General features: G+C 39.9%; 1 protein-coding gene across 1 annotated transcript in view; it reads left to right on the forward strand.

Annotated features, from left to right (window-relative positions):
• The window catches only part of EFHB (EF-hand domain family member B), a gene marked incomplete at both ends in the record, with an annotated part of 40,556 nt that extends 37,665 nt beyond the window's left edge, over positions 1-2,891 (forward strand). The window contains one exon of the mRNA XM_082624857.1: positions 2,718-2,891. Within this exon, the coding sequence (XP_082480983.1) occupies positions 2,718-2,891 (174 nt within the window). The remainder of the gene's footprint in view (positions 1-2,717) is intronic.
• Positions 2,892-15,736: the final 12,845 nt, after the last annotated feature.

Genomic DNA, 15,736 nt, shown 5'->3' on the forward strand with positions numbered 1-15,736 from the left:
AAGCAAAGAGGCTCAATCCCTTCCTTGTGTAAGTACCCTTGTGGTCGTGGGTCTCTGAAACCAAAGAGTAAGTTTGAGGAGGGCCACTCTGCCATCCTTATGAGCTGCTATCTCAGATTATCTACAACAAGCACTGATTTAAAAAGTTCTGTCCCGTTGCCATGTGGCAGCCCATGTATCTTGTTTTTTCGCTCGGTAAACATGGTCTTCATGGCCCAGGTGATTTTCTTCCTAGGTTGGTTATAAGGCAGGTGCAACTGGCTAGGCCAGAATAGCCATTGGGGTTCTGAGGGCCGAGGTGTAACGGCAGGTCTTGGTCAGAGCAGCCTGTCTAGATCTGCCATTGTGGAAAGCAGGCTGTGATCAAGGGAGCAATTGCTTCTTTGAGCTTTCAGATCCAGAGCTAGAAATAATGTGAACAGACGTGTGATGCCTTCTGGGACTTCACAGGCAGGGTTGATGGCTTGCAAACTTAGTAACAGATTCATTCCAATGATTCATTCCCACTGAGGTGGGGGGAGAGGAGGGGAGAAACTCAGAGGAAGATGCCTGCTGGCTGGTCCCAAAGAAGGAACCCAGGATCCACCCCAGAGGGTCAGAGACCTTCGCAGACTGTTATTTTCTCTTCCCACAGTCACTCTAAAGGGCCTATGAAATAGGGCTTCAGGGCCACCAAAAGAAACAAAAAGCTCCTTGTTTCCTGATGCCTAAAATTCTTTTAACTAGGAAGTCATCCTTTATCTCATAATTCTAGGTAGGAAGTAAGAACCCGGAGGCCTGCACATATACTATTCCAACTAAATGACATTCTAGAAAAGGCAAAACAATGGAGAAAGTAGAAAGACCGATGGTTGCCAGAGGGTTGGAGAGAAAAAGGGAAGGATGAATAGGTGTAGCACAGAGGATCTTTAGGGCAGTGAAACTATTTTGTATGATGCCATAATGGTGGGTACGTGTTATTATACATTTGTCAAAACCCATAGATTATGCAACACAGAGATTGAACCCTCATGTGAACTATGAACTTTGGTTAACAATAATGTATCAATATTGGCTCATCAACTGTAACAAATATACCACACTAATACAAGATGTTACTAACAGGGGAAAAGAGGGGGCAAGTGATAGAGCATACGGAAACTCTAGATAATTTCTGCTCGATTTTTCTAGAAACCTATAACTGCTCTAAAAAATAAATTCTATTAAAAAAAAAAAAAAGAACCCAGAGACCTGGTTGGAGTAATAACGTCACATTGAGAATAGATGGGTTTTTGTAAAAGTGTTAGCTAATCAATACATGAGGATGGAAAGCTGAACGAGGGTAGGAATGCCTCCCAAAGAGTTGGGAAGGAAGCAGGGGAGAAGGGCTGGGATGCCCAAGAATGAACCTCAGGGCTTCACTCTGCAGGGACATTTTTTTTTTTTTTTTTTGGCTGCACCACAGGGCATGCGGGATCTTAGTTCCCTGACCAGGGATTGAACCCTAGCCCCCTACAGTGGAAGCGCGGAGTCTAAACCACTGGACCACCAGGGAAGTCCCCACAGGGGCTTTCTTTACCTGTCACTGGGTGGAGGAAAATAACAACTATGCACGGGCGCCTTGAGGCGCTTCTGCTGCGTAACTGCTGCTGCTGACAGCATGCTCTCCTGAATTTCAAGTGTATTTGATTATATTGTTAATTTCCCACAAGGCACATCATATCTAGGGGAACTTTTAATTGTTAAGATTTAGTTTAATAGAGGTATTCTGCAGGTCTTCTATTTCTTTGGCTTTCCTATTCACTGTCTAACCTTTATTTCCATTTCCCTCTTTGCTTCCCTCCTGTATGCTTCATAGTAAATGTCTTTCCTCTTTTAAATTTAGTTTCATTTTTTTTTCAAATCTTTTCTTCCCTCTACTCATTCTAATATTTCTTCCCACTACTGGTTCTTATCTTTCCTTTCTTATATTTTCCCTGGGACATATAAAGCATGTTTCCCCCCTCCCTTTATCTCTTTTACTAATTATCACTGAAGAGAGATGGCTAATAACCAAAGTTTGCTGGTTTTCAATATGCTCAGATTTTAGTCTGCTCACTCACTCGTGCATGTACTATCTCTCCGACATTTGCACACCCCCAGCTATAATTAAAGTTTACAACAGGCCAGTTAGAGACACTCCATAAATGTTCTTTATCTTTTGGCCACGTGGCTCGTGGGATCTTAGTTGCCCGACCAGGGATCGAACGTGTGCCCCCTGAAGTGGAAGCGCACTGGACCACCAGGGAAGTCTCATAAATATTCTTATTTTAAAGAAGAGAAACTAATATGCAAGGGGTCTAGATAACATACATAAGAGGTGACTGGGATGGAAATCAAATCCAGCAGGTCTTCTATCTTTAACTCTTTTACCCTTTCTGCTTGAGTTTGGCCACCTCCCTTTAAAATAAACAGAAACACTTGGAGTTGAAAGTAATTTTATATATTGGCTAGTAGAGTTGAACACGCTCATATTCATTCATATTAGCAAAATGATTCCTGAGCTGAAAGTACTGGAATTTTAATATTGGCTTATTATACATAATAAGCCCTCCTCCCCCACCACACACACACATCCTCACATCTTTTTTTGGGGATATATGTCCATAGTCTTAGATATTATAAAGATATTTTAAAAAATACAAACTGAAAAACACATAAATATTAGCCTGACTTTGAAAGTTTTTTTTTTCCTCTAGATTGCAGAGATATTATGTAACATTGGTGTCAAGCTTTCCAAGGATGAATTTGAAAATGTATGGAATCTTGCATCAAAAAAACATCACAGAGGAGAAGTTTGCGTTGAGAATATCAGAAATGTTCTGAATGAGTTACAACACGCAGACTGGACCAAGTGCAAAACAGCCATGTGATCTTTGTGGTGTTCATTCATTTACAACAAAGAATTGTTAAATCCATGTTCATCTAAAATGTTCAGTCCATTCTGGTTTTAGATATTATAATTCAGCAATCACTGTGGTAGGGCTTATATGCCTGGATGCGTTGCTAATAAATTAGATCTTGGACTTTAAACTTTATTTTCTTGTTTCCTATAAGGCACCAAAGAATTTGCCGAGCACTTGGAGTTAACCTTTAAGCTCACCAAAGATATAGCTCAGAATGATGCTGGAAGTTTGTCATGTTTAGTATGCTTAAGAATGCTATGTGTTTGAGTGGGTGGCCTGATATTCAAAGTCTGGTTTGTGATACCAGGTTCACAAAATTTTGCTTTCAACATTTTGTTATTTTTCTCTTTAGGTGTCACTGTGACACAACTGAAGCTTAATGGGCTTTTAAGTTTCTGTCAGCATCTGGGGAAAACTGACTTAATTACAAGCAGAATTTTGGGAATAAAAACTTGACTTCCAACAGCGACATGATGTCTGGTGGCTTTTCACATCTTTTTATGGCCAGAAAAGCATATTGTCCTTAGAGTTTCTGAAGAGGACACAGCTGACCACACTGTTAGATGTAGCTTTAGAGAGTTATTGTAGCAAATTGTGCTGAATCATTCCCTCCCTCCTGCCTCGGATCTTTGTTTTTTTTTTTTTTTTTTTTTTGCAGTACGCGGGCCTCTCACCGTTGTGGCCTCTCCCGTTGCGGAGCACAGGCTCCGGACGCGCAGGCTCAGCGGCCATGGCTCACGGGCCCAGCCGCTCCGTGGCATGTGGGATCCTCCCGGACCGGGGCACGAACCCACGTCCCCTGCATCGTCAGGCGGACTCTCAACCACTGCGCCACCAGGGAAGCCGCTGCCTTGGCTCTTTGATATACAAATGTGATGCCGGGGCGGGATGAGATCCGGATGGTGATGGGGAAGTGGGAGCCCTGTCCAGCGTGTCCTTTCTGTGCATCAGGAAAGCCCCAGGGTGGGTTGAATCCGTGACTGAAGCTTTCTCAGAAATATCACTTGATGAATTGAATGATCAATAGCATGTATTCTACCCGTATTTCTCTGTGATAGACCTTGACATTTTGTTGTTTGGTTTTTGTCTATTAGTCTAAAAAAATTACTCTTTAACTTAGATATTGTGGTTATTCTGTAGTCTACTGTTACTTAAAAAAAAAAAAAAGAACTAAGGTTCAAAAGATTGCTTTACCCAATCTCTAGGAAAAAGTTTTGTAATCCATTTATTTTATAGGAAATTTATGTGAAAAATTTTAACTTTTTATTTTGAAATGATTTTAGACTTACAGAAGATTTGCACACGTAGCACAAAGAATTATGCAGGGGTGGGCTGGAGCCTGCTCTTACTGTCCACTGTGGTCAACTATGGGCATTTCTTCGCAGCACTGTGTCCCTGACCCCATGTTGGTAGCCTGAAACCAGCTACAGTGAGAGTATTTACACTAAGCAAACCAACACATGCTACAGATCGGGGATCCCCGCCCTTCCCAAAGAACATTTACAAGCACTTCTACATCTATCTGTCTATCTATTTCCCTATCTCTATCTATCTATCTATCTATCTATCTATCTATCTATCTATCTATCCACCTATCTTCCTATCTATCCATCCATCCATCCATCCACCTACCTACATACCTATCTCTCTCTCCATCTATCTTCGTATCTATCTATCTATCCATCCATCTACCTACCTATGTCTCTATCTATGTCTCTATCTATGTCCCTATCTATCTATCTATCTATCTATCTATCTGATCTATCATCTGTCTATTCACCCATCTATTGACAGAGGGAGGCTCCTTGACTGAACTTTAGTCAGGCTCCTTTGAACCCTTTTCTCAATTAGGTTTTGATCTTGGGCTTCTGTGTCTGTCCTTCCTGGGCCTGCATTGCACAGTTTTAGCAAGAATCTTGCTAAGTCAGTTTACAGAGAATCCTCCCATCGTCGATATCTGATTACCCTCCATATCTGATGAAATTCTTCATCCCCCAAATATGATGTATTAACTTTGACCTGCTTTTTTTTTGATAGCTATTATAAAATGTTTATTATTGATTTGTATTTACTTCCCGAATTTTTTCTTTTGAATTTTATCTATTTTTTTATACAGCAGGTTCTTATTAGTCACCAATTTTATACACATCAGTGTATACATGTCAATCCCAATCACCCAAATCAGCACACCACCATCCCCGCCCCGCCGTGGCTTTCCCCCCTTGGTGTCCATACATTTGTTCTCTACATCTGTGTCTCAACTTCTGCCCTGCAAACTGGTTCATCTGTACATTATTTTAGGTTCCACATACATGCGTTAATATATGATAGTTGTTTTTCTCTTTCTGAATTACTTCACTCTGTAAGACAGTCTCTAGATCCATCCACGTCTCAAAAAATGACCCAATTTCGTTCCTTTTTATGGCTGAGTAATATTCCATTGTATGTATGTATCACATCTTCTTTATCCATTCATCTGTCAATGGGCATTTAGGTTGCTTCCATGACCTGGCTATTGTAAATAGTGCTGCAATGAACATTGGGGTGCATGTGTCTTTTTGAATTATGGTTTTCTCTGGGTATATGCCCGTAATGGGATTGCTGGATCACATGGTAATTCTATTTTTAGTTTTTTACGGAACCTCCATACTGTTCTCCATAGTTACTGTAACAATTTACATACCCACTAACAGTGCAAGAGGGTACCCTTTTCTCCACATCCTCTCCAGCATTTGTTGTTTGTAGATTTTCTGATGATGTCAATTCTAACTGGTGTGAGGTGATACCTCATTGTAGTTTTGATTTGCATTTCTCTAATAATAAGTGATGTTGAGCAACTTTTCATGTGCTTCTTGGCCAGCTGTATGTCTTCTTTGGAGAAATGTCTATTTAGGTCTTCTGCCCATTTTTGGATTGGGTTGTTTGTTTAATATTGAGTTGCATGAGCTGTTTATATATTTTGGAGATTAATCCTTTGTCCGTTGATTCATTTGCAAATATTTTCTCACATTCTGAGAGTTGTCCTTTCGTCTTGTTTATGGTTTCATTTGCTGTGCAAAAGCTTTGAAGTTTCATTAGGTCCCATTTGTTTATTTTTGTTTTTATTTCCATTACTCTAGGAGGTGGATCAAAAAAGATCTTGCTGTGATTTATGTCAGAGAGTGTTCTTCCTATGTTTTCCTCTAAGAGTTTTATAGTGTCTGATCTTAAATTTAGGTCTCGAATCCATTTTGAGTTTATTTTTGTGTATGGTGTTAGGGAGTGTTCTAATTTCATCCTTTTACATGTAGATGTCTAGTTTTCCCAGCATCAATTACTGAAGAGACAGTCTTTTCTCCACTGTATATCCTTGCCTCCTTTGTCACAGATTAGTTGACCATAGGTGCGTGGGTTTATCTCTGGGCTTTCTATTTTGTTCCATTGATTTATGTTTCTGTTTTTGTGCCAGTACCATATTGTCTTGATTACTGTAGCTTTGTAGTATAGTCTGAAGTCAGGGAGCCTGATTCCTCCAGCTCTGTTTTTTTCCCTCAAGACTGCTTTCTCTATTGTGTCTTTTGTGTCTCCATACAAATTTTAAGATTTTTTGTTCTAGTTCCGTAAAAAATGCCATTGGTAATTTGATAGGGATTGCATTGAATCTGTGGATTGCTTTGGGTAGTATAGTCATTTTCACAATATTGATTCTTCCAATCCAAGAACATGGTATATCTCTCCATCTGTTGGTATCATCTTTAATTTCTTTCATCAGTGTCTTATGGTTTTCTGTATACAGGTCATTTGTCTCCTTAGGTAGGTTTATTCCTAGGTATTTTATTCTTTTTGTTGCAATGGTAAATGGGAGTGTTTCCTTAATTTCTCCTTCAGATTTCTCATCATTAGTGTATAGGAATGCAAGAGATTTCTGTGCATTAATTTTGTATCATGCAACTTTACCAAATTTACTGATTAGCTCTAGTAGTTTTCTGGTGGCATTTTTAGGATTCGCTATGTATAGTATCATGTCATCTGCAAACAGTGACAGTCTTAATTCTTCTTTTCCAATTTGTATTCCTTTTATTTCTTTTTCTTCTCTGATTGCCATGGCTAGGATTTCCTAAACTATGTTGAATAATAGTGGTGAGAGTGGATATCCTTGTCTTTTTCCTGATCTTAGAGAAAATGCTTTAAATTTTTCACCATCGAGAATGATGCTTGCTGTGGGTTTGTTGTATATGGCCTTTATTATGCTGAGGTAGGTTCCCTCTATGCCCACTTTCTGGAGAGTCTTTGTCATAAATGGGTGTTGAAATTTGTCAAAAGATTTTTTTGCATCTATTGAGATGATCATATAGTTTTTATTCTTCAATTTGTTAATATGGTGTATCACATTGATTGATTTGCATATATTAAAGAATCCTTGCATCGCTGGGATAAATCCCGTTTGATCATGGTTTATGACCCTTTTAATGTGTTGTTGGAATCTGTTTGCTAGTATTTTGTTGAGGATTTTGCATCTATATTCATCAGTGATATTGGTCTGTAATTTTCTTTTTTGTAGTATCTTTGTCTGGTTTTGGTATCAGGGTGATGGTGATCTCATAGAATGAGTTTGGGAGTGTTCCTTCCTCTGGAATTTTTTGGAAGAGTTTGAGAAGGAAGGGTGTTAGCTCTTGTCAAAAATGTTTGATAGAAATCACCTGTGAAGCCATCTGGTCCTGGACTTTTGTTTGTTGGAAGCTTTTAATCACAGTTTCAATTTCATTACTTGTGATTGGTCTGTTCATATTTTCGATTTCTTTCTGGTTCAGTCTTGGAATGTTACACATTTCTAAGAATTTGGCCATTTCTTCCAGGTTGTCCATTTTGTTGGCACAGAGTTGCTTGTAGTAGTCTCTTAGGATGCTTTGTATTTCTGCGATGTCTGTTGTAACTTCTCCTTTTTCATTTCTAATTGTCCTGATTTGCATCCTCTCCCTGTTTTTCTTGATGAGTCTGGCTAATGGCTTATGAATTTTGTTTATCTTCTCAAAGAACCAGGTTTTAGTTTTATTGATCTTTGCTATTGTTTTCTTTGTTTCTATTTCATTTATTTCTGTTCTGATCTTTATGATTTCTTTCCTTCTGCTAACTTTGGGTTTTGTTTGTTCCTCTTTATAGTTCCTTTAGGTGTAATGTTAGATTGTTTATTTGAGATTTTTCTTGTTTCTTGAGGTAGGCTTGTAGAGCTATAACCTTCCCTCTTGGAACTGCTTTTGCTGCATCCCGTAGGTTTTCGATCATCATGTTTTCATTGTCATTTGTCTCTAGGTATTTTTTGATTTCTTCGGTGATCTCTTGGTTATTTAGTAATGTATTGTTTAGCCTCTATGTGTTTGTGTTTTTTACGTTCTTTTCCCTGTAATTCATTTCTAATCTCAGAGTGTTGTGGTCAGAAAAGATGCTTAATGTGATTTCAATTTTCTTAAATTTACTGAGGCTTGATTTGTGACCCAAGATGTGGTCTATCCTGGAGAATGTTCTGTGCACACTTGAGAAGAAAGTGTAATCTGCTGTCTTTGGATGGAATGTCCTATAAATATCAATTAAATCTATCCAGTCTATGTGTCATTTAAGGCTTCTGTTTCCTTATTTATTTTCATTTTGGATGATCTGTCCATTGGTGTAAGTGAGGTGTTAAAGTCCCCCACTATTACTGTGTTACTGTTGATTTCCTCTTTTTTAGCTGTTAGCAGTTGCCTTATGTATCGAGGTGCTCCTATGTTGGGTGCATATATATTTATAATTGTTATATCTTCTTCTTAGATTGATCCCTTGATCATTACGTAGGGTCCTTCCTTGTCTCTTGTAACATTCTTTATTTCAAAGTATATTTTATCTGATATGAGTATTGCTACTCCAGCTTTCTTTTGATTTCCATTTGCATGGAATATCTTTTTTCCATCCCCTCACTTGCAGTCTGTATGTGTCCCTAGGTCTGAAGTGGGTGTCTTGTAGACAGCATACATATGGGTCCTGTTTTTGTATCCATTCAGCAAGCCGGTGTCTTTTGGTTGGAGCCTTTAATCCATTCACATTGAAGGTAATTATCGATATTTATGTTCCTATGATCATTTTCTTAATTGTTTTGTTTTTGTTTTTGTAGCTCCTCTTCTTCTCTTGTGTTTCCCACTTAGAGAAGTTCCTTTAGCATTTGTCGTAGAGCTGGTTTGGTGGTGCTGAATTCTCTTAGCTTTTGCTTGTCTGTAAAGCTTTTGATTTCTCCATTGAATCTGAATGAGATCCTTGCTGGGTAGAGTAATCTCGGTTGTAGGTTCTTCCTTTTCACCACTTTAAGTATATCATGCCACTCCCTTCTGGGTTGTAGAGTTTCTGCTGAGAAATCAGCTGTTAACCTTATGGGAGTTCCCTTGTATGTTATTTGTCATTTTTCCCTTGCTGCTTTCAATAATTTTTCTTTGTCTTTAATTTTTGCCAGTTTGATTACTATGTGTCTTGGCGTGTTTCTCCGTGGGTTTATCCTGTATGGGACTCGCTGTGCTTCCTCCTCTTGGGTGGCTGTTTCCTTTCCCATGTTAGGGAAGTTTTCGACTATAATCTCTTCAAATAGTTTCTCTAGTCCTTTCTCTCTCTCCTCCTTCTGCGACTCCTATAATGCGAATGTTGTTGCATTTAATGTTGTCCCAGAGGTCTCTTAGGCTGTCTTAATTTATTTTCATTCTTTTTTCTTTATTCTGTTCTGCAGCAGTGATTTCCACCATTCTGTCTTCCAGGTCACTTATCTGTTCTTCTGCCTCAGTTATTCTGCTATTGATTCTTTCTAGTGTAGTTTTCATTTCATTTATTGTGTTGTTCATCTCTGTTTGTTTGTTCTTTAATTCTTCTAGGTCTTTGTTAAACATTTCTTGCATCTTCTTGATCTTTGCCTCCATTGTTTTTCCGAGGTCCTGGATCATCTTCACTATCATTCTTCTGAATTTTTTTTCTGGAAGGTTGCCTATCTCCACTTCATTTAGTTGTTTTTCTGGGGTTTTGTTCCTTCACCTCATACATAGCCCTTTGCCTTTTCATCTTGTCTATATTTCTGTGAATGTGGTTTTTGTTCCACAGGCTGCAGGACTGTAGTTCTTCTTGATTCTGCCATCTGCCCTCTGGTGGATGAGGCTATCTAAGAGGCTTGTGGAAGTTTCCTGATGGGAGGGACTGGTGGTGTGTAGAGCTGACTGTTGCTCTGGTGGGCAGAGCTTAGTAAAACTTTTATCCACTTGACTGTTGATGGGTGTGGCTGGGTTCCCTCCCTGTTGGTTGTTTGACCTGAGGCAATCCAACACTGGAGACTACCTGGGGTCTTTCTTGGGGCTAATGACAGACTCTGGGAGGGCTCACGCCAAGGAGTACTTCCCAGAACTTCTGCCTCCAGTGTCCTTGTCCTCATGGTGAGCCACAACAACCCTCCCATCTCTGCAGGAGACCCTCCAACACTAGCAGGTAGGTCTGGTTCAGTCTCCCCTGGGGTCACTGCTCCTTCCTCTGGGTCCCAATTCACAAACGACTTTGTGTTTACCCTCCAAGAGTGGAGTCTCTGTTTCCCCCAGTCCTGTTGAAGTCCTGCAATCCAATCCCACTAGCGTTCAAAGTCTGATTCTCTAGGAATTCCTCCTCCCATTGCTGGACCCCCAGGTTGGGAAGCCTGACGTGGGGCTCAGAACCTTCACTCCAGTGGGTGGACTTCTGTGGTATAAGTGTTCTCCAGTCTGTGAGTCACCCACCAGCAGTTATGGGATTTGATTTTACACTGATTGCACCCCTCCTTCCATCTCATTGTGGCTTCTCCTTTGTCTTTGGATGTGGGGTATCTTTTTTGGTGAGTTCCAGTGTCTTCCTGTTGATGACTGTCCAGCAGCTAGTTGTGATTCTAGTGTTCTCACAAGAGGGAGTGAGAGCACGTCCTTCTACTCCTTGGCCTGCTTTTGGCAAAAACTCCTGTTAGGTTAGCAAGAATTCCCCCTACCCTGATATCTCTTCTTAATAACTTTCCAGCCACTACCTCCCTTGGTTATAAATCTCTTCTTTTCCTTGTTTCATTCAAAATTGAGCCCAGTTTTATACTGAGGTCCCTTTCCCCCTATTGCAATAATTCCTGGATAAAATCTGTCTTTTGCTGCTTTAACTAATTTCCAGCTCTGTCTTCTTTAATTCCATCCATCCTCCCATCTGTAAAAATGAATAAAGGAAAACCTCATTCAAAAGGAGTCAGGAAGCTGTGAAGGGGAAGCTCTCATGCACAGCCTGCTCTTTGCAGCTAACTTCACATACCCCTGCAGGAAAAAGCTTGCTTCACATACCCCAGCAGGAAGAAGGAAGACTTTTCCCCTTGCCCAGCAACAACCCAGCCAATGAGGAACCACCACAACTCAGTGAGAAGTTGCCATGGTGCCTAACTCTCAATCTCCTCCAATGAGCTTTTGTTCAAAACGGCCCCTTTCAACTTTCTCCTTTCCTCTATAGACTAATGCTCTTCTCTTTTGTTCTCCAGACTTGCCTACGGTTCGCCATAGTTTGAATGACCAGAATTGCAATTCCTCTGCTATTCCCAGCTAAACACGATTTTGTTGGATAAATCACTTATCTTTTTGTTTTAAAGGTTGACACATCTATCCTTTCCTTCATCTTTCCATCCATCTACCCACCCATCCATACCCGTGCCCATGCACGTTACTTCTAAATACTTTGGTATGTGTTTCCTGAAAATGAGGACATGCTATTAACCCAACCATAGTGAAAATTTCAAAATCCGCAAATTGTCATTACCAGGGCACTATTATCTAATTCACAGACTGTATTCAAATTTCTCCAATAATTTTTATACTGAAAATTTTTTTTCTTGATCTAGGTTGGATCCAGTCTACAAACACATGCTGCATTTAGTTGTCATGTCTCTTTAGTTTGCATTAACTTGAAACATTTTTTTGTATCTTTAAGCTTCAAGCCTCTAGGGACTGAGTTGAGTGTAGGTGTTACATCACAGCCTGTTACAAATATTTCTTTGTGAGTGGGCTCCTTCAATCCTATACCCAGGAGCTGTTCCATTGCTTCTTGCTTTGGAATTGCTTACAAGTCAGAAAACTACCTCCTGTGAAAGTTTTTTCCTCCAATGAATTAGAACATCTAGAGTCATAGGATATGTGTAGGGGGGGTGATCCTTAAGCCACATGAAGTGGTGAAGTGAAGCCAAGTGAAGCTGACAGATGGTTTGCTCCCCACCCTGATGCAGGTGTCTTTGGGGCCATGGACCTAGTGATGCCTATCTGGGTAAGCCCTGTTTAAAAGCTACTACCAAGCTCTGTAGCAAAAAGGCATCTGAATTAATTTACCATTTAAAAGTTTTATGTCCTAATGTCTAAAAGGTTTACGTACATGGAAAACACTTTTCTAGAATTGAATCCTTGCCTTAGCTCCTTCTTACTGGGTCTTGGCAATGTGCTATCAGCTGAGGTCACTGCCACTCACAAGCACACCTTGTGTTGTAACTGAAATGCACAGTCAAGTTGAAGCACGCTGCACTCTGAGGCCACCTCTGCCTGTTACAAGCCTGCTGGCTGCTGTGGGCTTGCTAGAAGCCTAGCTGAGGGCACCTCCATGGCTTGTGGTGTCACCAAGGTCCCCTTGTGGCTTTAAAAACGTTGTTCTTTTCTAACATGTGAGCAATTGGAAACTTTCTAGTTTACCTGTAGTTGAGGCCAGCATCTCTGCTGTTTGCTTGATGTTATTTGCATATGTTGTGCTGTCACTGAAGAAGCAGCCTTTAACCTGTGGACAGAGCTGCCACAAGCTGCAGTCCTCTCTGACGAGGGCTCAGTAGAAAGCAGGCAACCCAACTGTGAAATCAGCTGTGTTGCCCCACACAGACTCCTGGAATCAAAGAGTTGTAGGGCTGTTCAGGGTGCTCGGGAAGCTGTAAGGTACATGATGCTAGAAATTTTGTTTTCATGCATAATATGAGCATTTTGTGATTTAAATTTCTTACCTTTGGCTCTAATAATAAAGTATGAAGAACTGGAATCTCAATCAAGTTTCATACCTCCATGATTTCTAATTCATCCTTAGGTTTTTTTCTGCCTTTTGCTACAATGAGTCCCTTTTCCTAAATTGTATTTCATCAGATACGGAGTGCTGGTTTCTTGATTCCCATTTGCAGGAATCATGGTCCCCAGTATGACCCAGTCTTCAGGCCCTCATGCTTCACTAAGTCAGACTGCACAATGTTATAAAGCTTAGCAGTTCATCAATCAGACCCCTTCTGAGGAGAAAATTGGGAGCATTAGATATGAATAATAAATCTGTCATTCACTGCTCTGTGACTTTGGGAAAGGCCCCTAACCTTACAGAGCTGTGGTGTTCTTATTTACAAAATGGAAATAACAAGGGCTTCCTTATCAGCGTGTAAGCTGGTTTTGATGGTTATGGAGACATTATGCAGGGGAGTACCTTGTACTGTTTTAGGTCAGGAAATATTATCAAAAGGCCTAGTTTAGGTCATAGCTCATCCCATCCACTTGTAAGTACCCTTTTTTTCTCCACCTATTCATATAATCTTTATGTTGACCCCTTGGCTTTGCCCTCATCCCCGTGATTCTTATTTTTCTTAATTAGGTGTCTATTGTTGATTTTGGCAGATATAACAATTCCTCCTAATACCTCTCATTGTCTATCACTTTTCTATGCTTTGAGCACACCTCCTCATTCTATTTTTTTAAAAATGTGCATGCGCACACACACATACACACACACACACAGTCTGCTGGAATTTTTATTGTGATCGTATTGACTCTAAAGATCAATTGGGGGAACTGACATTTTGATAATGTTTTGACTTCCAAACAATAAATACGGTACATCCATGCATTTACTTAGCTTTTCTTTATCTCAGTAAACGCTCTTTCGTTTTCCACGTTAAGATATTGTTCATCTTCTGTCAGATTTATTTCTATATTTTGTTTTTGATGTTGTGATAAATTACATCAATTTTTAAATAGGTTTCTTGAAATATCATTTACATACATTAAAATCCACTCTTTTTAAGGGTGTAAGTCTACGAGTGTTGACAAATGCATGGAGGTTGTGTAACCACCATCACAAACAAAAGAGAGAACTGTCCTATCACTTGCCAAAATTCTCTCATTTCCTTTTGTAGAGAACATCTTCCACTCCCCACTCCATCCCCTACAACAACTGATCTGTTTTCTGTCCATATAGTTTCGCCTTTTTCAAATTGTCATATAAAGGGAATTGTGGAGTATGTAGTTAACCTTTTGAGACTGGCTTCTTTTACTTAGTCCAATGCTTTCGAGATCCATCTATATCACTGTGTGAATCAGTAGTACATTCTTTTTATTGCTGAGTGGTTTTCCACTGTATGGATAGACTACAATTTATCCATTTACCAATTAAAGGCATTTGAGTTGTTTCCAGTTTGTGACAATTCTGAATAAAGCTGCTATGGATACTCATGTATAGGTTTTGTGTAAAGATAAGTTTTCATTTCTCTTGGGGAAATACTTATGGGTAAGATTGCTGGGCTATATGGTAAGTATATGTTTAACTTTATGAGAAACTGAAAATCTGTTTTCCAAAATGGCTGTATCATTTTGTGTTATCACCAGTAATTTACGATGGTTTTAGTGCATCCTGGTATTGTCAGTTTTTTCTTTTTAAATTTTAGTCATCCTAACAGGTGCACAGTAATAGCACATTGTAGTTTTAATTTGCATTTCTGTGATAACTAATGATATTGAGCATCCTTCATGGGCTCATTGGCCATGCCAGTAACTTCTTTGGTAAAGTGTCTGTTCCAATACGTTGCCTTTTTTTTTTGAATTGACTTGTTATTATTGAGTTTTGAGAGTTCTTCATGTATTCCAGGTGCAAGTCTCTTATCAGCTTTGTGTTTTTAAAAATATATATATATTTATTTATTTATTTTTGGCTGCGTCGGGTCTTAGTTGTGGCAGGTGGGATCTTTCTTTGCAGTGTGTGGGCCCTTCACTGGGGGCACGTGGGCTCAGTAGTTGTGGTGTGCGGGCTTAGTTGCCCCACGGCATGTGGGATCTTAGTTTCCTGACCAGGGATCGAACACACGTCCCCTGCATTGGAAGGTGGATTCTTAACCACTGGACCACCAGGGAAGTCCCTCAGCTTTGTGCTTTGAAGATATTTTTAAATTTAAAAAAGAGCAGAAGTTTCAAACTGTGATAAAGTTCAGTTTATCAATAATATACCGAAATTGCCAGCCTTCTTGAATTTGGAGATTAAAAATCCAAGGTGAGACTGATCACTCGGTTTTGTGTTTATCTTCAGTTAGTTTCTTCATATGCAACCACTGAACTTCAGATGTGGAGTAAGTGGAGCTCTGGATTCAGCGAGGGTAGGAATTTCTCCTGGTGAATAAGATGGTGGGGGGGATATAGGAGCTGAGTGCATGCTAGGAAACGATTCTAGTGATTACCATGGAAACTAAGATGGGTAAAGAGGAAGTTCAGAAGTGAAACGGTAGTGAAAAATGGCAGGGTCAATGGATTGGACCATTCCAGCGGGTCAAGAATTGTGGAGAAGTATCACAAAAAAGAAGCTAGAAAAATAGGAGACGGTGATCAGAGAGTGGAACGCTTGCACGTGAGATCCTGGAGATGGTAGGGTTGTTGGTAATAATGTTTGGGGTGTGACAATGGGCGTGAGTGACTGAAGTCGGTTGGAGAACAAGATCACTGAAGGAGAGGAGTTCAAAAAATGGGAAGTCTGGTGTTAAGTAGGAGATCACCTACAGGGATGTTGAC

This window comes from Mesoplodon mirus, assembly GCF_964341445.2.
Source record: "Mesoplodon mirus genome assembly, chromosome: 6".
Taxonomy (NCBI): domain Eukaryota; kingdom Metazoa; phylum Chordata; class Mammalia; order Artiodactyla; family Ziphiidae; genus Mesoplodon; species Mesoplodon mirus.